A 9,189-nucleotide genomic window follows, 5' to 3' on the forward strand; every position below is an offset into this window, starting at 1 on the left:
GAGGGAGGAAGAGGGTGAAAGGAGCAGATGATGAAGGAAGAGACGACAGCGGGCAGCAGGGGCTGCAACCTGGAAGGTGGGGAGAGCAGGGACATGCACATTGCACACACCACACACCACACGCATACCATGCACACTGCACATAACATACAAGCACACTGCACACACTGCACATGCAGCACACTGCACACCACATACGTGACACACTGCACACAACACAGTGCACTGCACACCACGTAAGTGACACACTGCACACATAGCACACAGCACACTGCACACACTGCACATGTGGCACACTGCACACCACATACGTGACACACTGCACACATGGCACTGTACAATGCACATACAGCACACTGCACACACTGCACACCGCACACAACACACAGTGCACTGCACACAACACACACACTGCACACACCCACACTGCTCACACACATACATACAACATACACTGCCCACACTGTACACATTAGAAGTGCAACGGTAGAAGCAAGCTCAATGAAATTGTGGAGAAAGGGAGGCAGGAAGGGGGCTGAGGAAGACAGACAGACCGCACAGAGAGGGCTTGACACAGATACACAGGCAAGCGTGTGAACTCACACACCCACACAGGCCCACGGCAGGACTGGGCCCAGGGTAAATCCTCAATACGAGTTTTACATATGAATGATGAGAAGAATGAATAGGCCAGCAGCCCAGAGTGAGGGCCAATAAATGCGGGCCAGAGGATGGACAGACAGAGAGACAAGAGGACACCTAGGCTGACGGGCAGAGAACAGTTGACAAGCCCAGACTCACACACACCCAGAAACATGCCCATTCTCTCTAGCTGGCAGGGATGGGGTAGTGGGCACAAATTACGGTCTTTTTTGTGCTTTTCTGTATGTATGTATATGTATGTATTCCTTATAGCAGAATAGGAAAGATATAAACACACACACACACACAAACACACACACCGGGGGTGTCAAAAAAATGTATACACATGACTTGTATTCATCTTTTGTTATCAGTATATATTGAGTATTACAATTTTAATAGTTTTTTCCTTTCTTAAAATGTGTATTTTTTGGCACCGTGTGTGTGTGTGTGTGTGTGTGTGTGTGTGTGTGTGTAATTTTTTCATGGGGGAAACAGCTTATTTTTCTCAAAAAGAAAAAAATGCATGCAGAGTAAGAAAAAAAAAACACTGAAACCAGGAAGGGCAGGAAGAGGGGGACGCAGGGCTCCTAGGGGCTCCAATAACCTGAAGTGGGCTGGACACTGGACAGTCTGCAGGAGCGGGCAGAGGAGTTACGAGGTGGTCCCGGCAGAGTGATGTCTCTCGCCCCTCCACTCTCTCTCACAAAGAATCGAGCAAAAGCAAACTGAACAAAGGTCCAGAGTGAGAGAGTCAAAACCAAAGAAAGGGAGGCAAGAGGTGGGTGTTCCACCTTCCTTTCCTGACCACACCACCCATGTGACCAGACCTGGGTGCATCAGAGCGAATCTCCCCAATCCCTCAAGCTCTTGTTCTAAAGTGTGAGCCGCATGAACTGCCACGACAACCCCGCAAGTCCCAGGGGGTCAGGGAAAGCTCCCAGGGGCAGTCTGTGGCCTCTGAGATGGGTTCTGAAGGATAAATAGGAGTTTGCAGAGAAGAAAGGGCATTCCCAGTCATGGAAACAGTCGAGGCAAAGGCATGGAGGTGTGAGAGGGCTGGGGAAGAGTCAGAGGAATGGAGAGATTGATAAGGAAGAAAATCTGAGAGAGAGAGGGGAGAGGCAGAGAAAAAGAAACTAAGAAACAGAGACACATACAGAAACAGAGACAGAAAAGCGGAAGCGTACAGGGACAGAGAGAAAGATCAAGAATTGGGGGGAAGGAGGATTAAGGCAAGGAATAGAAACTCAAAAAAAATTGTCAAAGCAGAGAACCAGAGCCATACAGAGAGAGAGAGAGAGAGAGAGAGAGCGGCAGAGTTGGACAGGTACAGATAGACAAAGAGACAAGGACAGAGAGAGGCATGCAGAGAGACGGAGAGAGACACAGAAGACGACACCATGAGGCAGAGGAGAGGAAAGGGGGCGGGGCCTCTCCTGGGAGACCCTTGGGACTGCCAGCTGCAGGGATACTCAGGTCATGCAACCCAGCCGCGACAGAAAGGGCTTTGTCCCCCCTGGGTCTGGGGCATGTCCACGTCATGGTGGGCTTGGGACAGCTCGCTCCTGTTCGAGCCCCGGGAGCCATGTGTGTGCTGAACCTGGAGCCGCTGGTGCTCTCTGTGCTCTCCGAGCCCACACTGATCTGCATGGACACACACTGCCCACATTGGAACCCAGCTACACACATCGCTGCCCAGGGCCCAGGAGCCCCCCCAGCACCTCCCACAGGTTCAGGCTCCAACGACTAGGATTTGTGTCCACGCAATACACACAAATCCGTGCACACACAACAGTTAAAGACCCACGCACTTCATACCCCATTCATACCCAGGTACACACACAACGGAGGGCCCTGTAGGCTAGCACGCTACCTGGACACGTATGTATACAGACACACAGAGCCATGGGCAAACAGGCCCACATACACCCACATGAACACAAAAGCACACGCATTCCAGGCACACATGAGCCAATAGAAGACGATGCCACAATCTCAATCCATGTTCCTTGGGAGCTCCTATTCATGTTCCCACGGCAGGCACACACCCACGGGGCCTCACGTTTGTGAAAAGAATACTGAACAGAGTAATATACCGAGTTTGAAGTTTGTTTTTAATTAAAGTATGATGGCCAGAGGTGACTCACGGATCGGTGTGTCATCTGATGTAAAACAAATTTCTCCGCATAGGCTGTGACAACATGAACTAACTTCCCAGGTTGCATCCGTCCGTTGGTTGGTGGTTGGGGAGAAGGAAGGAGAGAAAGGGTCTTGGGGTTTTTCTCCAGAGTATCCAGGACTTCTGTTGATCCAGCCCCACCTCCCACCCAGCTCAGCACTCCTGGGAAACACACAGGTTGCACATACACGCAGCCACCTCACCCCGTGAACACACAACAACTCCACACAAGCCTGACAGCCCTACTCAGTACCCGGTGTCAACCGCCACCATCCACCCAGAGGTCTGAGTCCTGAACTGCTCACATTTTGGGGCGTCCTGGGCTTCATCTGGTGCGTCACAGTTGGAAGTGGCCATCTCCAGTCTGATCACACCACGCCCTGGCCTGGAGCCCTCCAGCCACCACTGTTGGCCACACAGAGGTTCCTCTGATCAGTCTGTCCTCACCACTGCCCCCCACCCCTTCACTCTCCGGCACACAGTAGATGCTCAATAAACCACTGGCCGAACTCTGAGGTCTGTTTGTGTTTAATCAGACAATATGCAAAGTATGTACAACCAGTTCTGGATACCCCCCTCCCCCCACCAAGCCTGGACTGTGAATGCAGGACCCCAGGCCCTGCCCAGAGCCAGGGGTCCCCTAGGCCTCTGCATAGTCATCTGAAATCTACAAAACACTGTTTTAAAAAAAAAAAATGACAGTATTAGGACACCTTATACAAAGGGCCTTGGGCAGTTGGAAGGGGATTTGAGAGCACGCTGTTTTGAGCGAGCCCCGATTTGACTGGGACGGATAGGAGAAGACTTGGGTAATAAACATGTATGAAAAGAAACGTTGAAATTTCATAGGCAGGCACCACTTGGCCTCCTTCCCCGCTGGCAGGGCCTGGCTGGCTCGAGAATCCCTGGCAGCAGGAATGTTATTGCTATGATGGGGGGCTGTGGGTGAAATGTACAATGTGTCTAGGGGACAGAGCAAAGGGCATTTTTACATGTTAAATATGGACACACATGGAGGAATTACACACGTGCACGTGCACACACACACACACACACACACACACACACACACACACACACACAGGGCCCTTGGCAAGACGCCCCAAACGGTCAGCCACCCCTTTTAAGAAGGGTATACTGAGGCCCAGGGAGAAACCACCACATACCCTAAGGCTGAACAGCAGAGCTAGGGCCAAAACAGTCCCCTGATGCCCCGGGCTGGGCTCACTATGTGATGCCAGGCCACAGGGTCTGGACAGGGGTGGGGTAATTACAGAGCCCATGGCCACAGACGGAGGCAGACGCTGCATCCCAGAGAGGGAGCCAGGGTCACCCAAGGTCACACAGCCAGTCCTTGTGCACGGTACTGGACACCCTCATCTCCCCCCACCACCCCAGCCTAGGCACTCCTTTCCCTGCTCATGAGCTAAGGGACGCCAACGTGGGGAGGAGAGCAGGGGCCAGGCATTGAAATGACACAGGACAAACTGGGCAAAGGAGGACCTAGGGTTCCCTCCTGAGGCCAGACTCAGAGCCTCCCAACCACTTGGATCTTCTATTTCTGCTTGATTACCTCCAGAGCTTGGGAGCTCACTCTCTTTCACAGTGGGCTAGCCCTGAACGTCAAAACCCACCTGCATTTTGACTGAAATCTGCCTCCCTATATCTGCACCTTCACCCCTCATTCCTAGCTCAGCCCCACATCCACCTCCACTCTCTCCCCCCACAACAGCCCCGCTGAGCAGGAACTAGCAGCAGGACTCTCTGCTCTCTCTAACCCATCCTCAGACCCCTTGTCCCCTGGGCTGCCGGTCTGTCCATGATGCCTCTGAGGACAATCTTGTTGGTTCCTGAGGAAAACAGAGGGAGCACCGGGTTCTGATCCCACCTCAACCCTGAACTACTCTGAACTACCCCTCCCCAGACTCAGCTACCCCATGGGTAATATGGGGACAAAAAAAAAACTGATGATCTCTAAGGGTCCCTCAGGTCTAAGAAGGGTAGGGTTTGAGGGAGGTGCCCGCCCCACCCACCATCATCGAGTCAATCTAGGCCTCAGGCTGCCAAGCCAGGGAGCCAAGTGGCCTCCACCAACAGGTGTTTCAGGAATGGACAGTAAGGGGCAGGGTGGCAGGCAGGCCACCGGCCAAGGGCCCATCACTCCTCTTTGGAAAGGCTCTTTGGCCAGCTCTGGAGACAGACCTGGGCGGCGTGGAAGTGGGAAGGAGGCCATGTGTGGGGTAGGCTGAGGCTGGGAAAAGAAAGGCCTCGGCCCCGGTCGTTCCCAGTCCCTCCTGTCAGTCACGCAGAGCTCCAGGACAGGGACAGGGAGGAGGCATGTGGCTGGATGGGGAGCCAGGACGCAGTCACTCTGCCAGCCTTGGACCCCGTCCTCAGGGCTGCCCGAGGGCCCAAGCCCTTCCACGCCACTAAAGAAGGAGGGGCCTCGTCACTGGCAATTCAGCCCCACAGAGAGGATCAGCAGTGGGCAGGCAGAGGCAGGCAGGACCCCGCATCGGGGGCCACCTCGCCCCAGATCCAAGCCAAGAAGCCAGTCTGGCCCTGTAGCCTGCTCCCTATAGGTTCTCTCCAGGCTGGTACTGGGGCTCGGTGGATGTGAAATAGTCCTCCAGGAAGGCCTGTAGGTACTCAAAGGTGGGCCGTTCCTCTGGCTCCTTCCGCCAGCACTGGCACATGAGGTCGTGCAGGGACTCGGGACACTCAGGCGGGCAGGGCATCCGGTAGCCCCGCTCCACCTGATCCAGCACCTCTCGGTTTACCATCCCTGTGGACAGAGGGAGGAGTGAGGCTGGCTCTGGGGAGGAAAGTGTGTGGGGTGGAGGGGAAGGGGATGGGGATAACAAAGAGAGCTTCCCACCTAGGACAGGGTAGGTGTGACCATGAATAAGCCCCTCCCCAAGGCTGGAAGCCCTGACCAGAGAGAGAGCCTAAGATCAGGTGTTCAACCTCTTTTTTATACAGATGGGGAAACTGAGGCCTGGGAGGGGGTGTGGCTTGTCCAAGGTCACCCAGGGCAGAGTGGTTCAGAGACCAAAGGTGGGCTGTGGGGTGCCCTCTTACCAGGGTAGGGCACCCGTCCCTTTGTTGTGAGCTCTGTCAGCAGGATCCCAAAGGACCACACGTCCGACTTAATGGTGAAGCGGCCATAGAGGGCGGCTTCTGGAGCCGTCCATTTGATGGGAAATTTGGCACCTGCAGAAGCAAGAAAGGTCAGGGTACACTCAGCAGAATGTCATGACCACTCTGCCAGATAGGCACCCTTCTCATCCCCACTTGACAGATGAGGAAACCAATGCTCAGGGAAGGGGCATGACTTCCCAAGGTCATACGGCCCCTGACTAGACCCTGCCCACCTTGCCGGGCTGTGTACTCGTTGTCTTCGATGAGCCGAGCCAGCCCGAAGTCAGCTACTTTGCACACGAGGTTCTCTCCAACCAGGATGTTGGCAGCACGGAGGTCCCGATGGACGTAATTCATCCGCTCCACGTAGGCCATGCCTGAGGCGATCTGTAGGCCAAACAGAAGGGAATAACAGCTCAGAGGCCAGCTCATGCCCTTTCCAGGTCACAGGGCACATGTCCAGGGGTGGGGTGATCCCAGGAAGGAGAGCCAACCAAACACCCTGTCCTTCCCAGTTCTTCCAGCAAGTGAAGTCAGTTTACAATAAATGCTATTGGCACAAAAAGCAGGACCTGCACTCAGCAGGAGGGGACACAGGACAAAGGGGAAATGGCAACGGGGAAGCATAAGACAAGATGCAGTCAGGGAAGTGGGGTGACTACAAAAAAGAGGCCCAGATGCCCCAGGGACACAGTGCCAGGTCCTGCCTGCTGTCCTAAGTCCCCTCTCTGAGGCTCAGTTTTCTCATCCATTAAATGGAATAACAGCCATCCAACCTCCCCAGATTGTTATAGGGACCAAGTGAAAAAATGGTTTCTGAGTGCCATCTACAGCAAACTAGTGCTAATACATGTTTGTTGAGTGACTGAATGACCTTCACAAAGAAGAAAACTGGGGCCTGAGGTCCCACAGCAAGTCAGTGATTCCTGATGCCCAGGTAAGGGTTCTTTCTCTGCCCAGACCACCACTCACCACCACTTGGAGCACCTATCAGTGGTCCCAGTAATACATGTGGCGAGACCAGTGAGTGCAGGGGCAACCAAGGCAGGCTTCCTAGAGGGGGCATTCAAGAGGCCAGAGCTTGCTGAGACAGGTGGGTCAAGCCAAGGATGTAGGAGGGGCTGACTTACCTGAGCAGCCATGTCCACCAGCTGAGGCAGCCGCAGGTACTTGCCTGTCTCCCCCTTGAGAAAGTCCAGCAAACTTCCTGGGCAGAGAGAAAGCAACTCTAATTCCTAACCGGTCCTCCCTGAACCAAGAAGCAGTGATTCCCAGATCCTGTCCACCTGGCCGGGCTCACCTCCCTTTAACCGCTGCAGATTTTATGTAAACCCGTCTCTGAACAAAGTCTCACTCAGCATTTGTCACTCAAAAAGACAAACAGGATGGCAAATAACAGAATGCACACCCCTGGGTGAACAGAGTCTGGTCCATCCATACAACGGAATACTATCCAGCAAAGAAAAAAAAAAGGAACAAACTGCTGATACACACAACAAGGAAGAACCTTAGATGTAAAAGATTACATAAATGAAGTTCTAGAATAAACAAATCTAGGATGATAGAAAGCACGTCAGTGGTTGCCTGGGTTTGGGACTGGAGAATATTGTCATCAAAAGGGGACAAGGCAGGGACTGCCGGTTAGCTCACTTGGTTAGAGCGCAGTGCTCATAACACCAAGGTTGCCGGTTCGATTCCCACATGGGCCACTGCGGTGCGCCCTCCACAACTGGATTGAAACAACTACTTGACTTGGAGCTGATGGGTCCTGGAGGGACACACTGTTCCCCAATTAAATTTCTAAAAAAAAGAGGGAGGGAACAAGGCAGCTTTCTGGGGTGATGAAGATCTTCTATACCTTGATCATGGTAAGGGATCCACAGAGTATCCATTTGTTAAAACTCATGGAACTGGATGCTTAAAATGGGTGTATTTTATCATATATAAATTGTGCCTCCAAAAAATAGAATTTTAAAAAATAATTGATTTTAAAATTAAGTAAATGTCAAGCCAGGGACTTGCTGTTGCTCAACTTGGAGGGTTGGGAGAGTTCTCTTTGGGCCCTAAAAAGTGACAAACGGCTTTAGAAAACCAGCAAACTGAGGGAGACAAGATGCACTGTGGGAAATTGCTTAAAAACAAAATGAAACGAGAAAGGCAACCTTTGCCTTAACTTGCCATCAACACGAGAAGCTGGCTCTATTCCATTCCACCTTTAAAGAGGTATATTCTGCTTTGTGAGGGGTGTAAATGTCTAACTATTATGTTGCTTTGTACACCGACACTAATAAAAAAAAAAAAGTTAAAAAGAAAAAAAGAGGTATAATGCAGCCTGGGGGGCAGTGAAGCCTGTCCCTGTCTGCCCTGTGGTGAACACCCTGACTCAGAGGCGGTCCAGCAAGGGGCTGCCCGCATCTCGGTGCTGGTCGCCAGGCCTTACCTTTGCTCATGTACTCTGTGACGATGTAGATGGGCTCCTCAGACACCACGGCGTACAGCTGCACCAGCTTCTCATGCCTCAGCTTTTTCATGACCTGGGCCTCCTGCAGAAAGGCCTCTGGAGACATCGTGCCCGGCTTCAGAGTTTTGATGGCTACCCTGGTGGTGCCGTTCCAGGTCCCTGTATAGGGAGAGACACAGGCTGCCTCAGTGGAGGCTGGCCCCTATACCCATTCCCATCCCAAAGGGACTCAGGATCTGCCTGGGTACCAATTGCAGCTCTGGCCTCCCTGGCCATGTGATAAGCCCAGCCAAGGCCCAGGCCCTTTCTGAGCCTCAGAGTTCCCACCTGTAAAATGGACACAATGACAGGATGTTCCTCACAGGGCTGTTTGCTACAAGGCTGAGTCTCTGATACATGCTCAAGAAATAGTAGCTGTTGTCAGGACTACGATTATTAGGAATGTCCCATAAAGCAGCACGTTTGCCTGGGATGGGAGGCTGTGGTTCCAACTCAACTGCTCTCTCCTGGGTAACTATGTTCCTTCTGGGAAGGTGCCTTACGCACTAGCAAATGAACAGGGCTGGGGGTGAGGTGGAGCTAATCTCAGGACAAGGCCACCCAAACAAGAGCCATGCTCCCCCAAAAATAAGGCATCACACTAAGTACAAGGGCTTGAGGGTCAGACTGGCCAGAGTTTGACTCCCACCTCTGCCTCCTGCCGGCAGTGCTCTGTGGATGGGTCAGTTCCCTTCTCTGAGCCTCAGTCCTCTCATCTGGAAAA

General features: G+C 52.8%; 1 protein-coding gene across 3 annotated transcripts in view; it reads right to left on the reverse strand.

Moving 5' to 3' along the window:
* Positions 1 to 2,740: 2,740 nt before the first annotated feature.
* Positions 2,741 to 9,189, reverse strand: part of SRC (SRC proto-oncogene, non-receptor tyrosine kinase) — a 40,531-nt gene continuing 34,082 nt past the window's right edge. For all 3 annotated transcript variants that reach the window (XM_019633461.1, XM_019633460.1, XM_019633459.1), the window contains 5 exons: positions 8,406 to 8,585; positions 7,096 to 7,172; positions 6,199 to 6,352; positions 5,906 to 6,037; positions 2,741 to 5,609 (listed from right to left, as the gene is read on the reverse strand). In XM_019633461.1, the coding sequence (XP_019489006.1) occupies positions 5,401 to 5,609; positions 5,906 to 6,037; positions 6,199 to 6,352; positions 7,096 to 7,172; positions 8,406 to 8,585 (752 nt within the window). In that variant the 3' untranslated portion in view covers positions 2,741 to 5,400. The remainder of the gene's footprint in view (positions 5,610 to 5,905; positions 6,038 to 6,198; positions 6,353 to 7,095; positions 7,173 to 8,405; positions 8,586 to 9,189) is intronic.

Source organism: Hipposideros armiger, unplaced genomic scaffold (assembly GCF_001890085.2).
Source record: "Hipposideros armiger isolate ML-2016 unplaced genomic scaffold, ASM189008v1 scaffold_1316, whole genome shotgun sequence".
In the NCBI taxonomy this organism is placed as follows: Eukaryota; Metazoa; Chordata; class Mammalia; order Chiroptera; family Hipposideridae; genus Hipposideros; species Hipposideros armiger.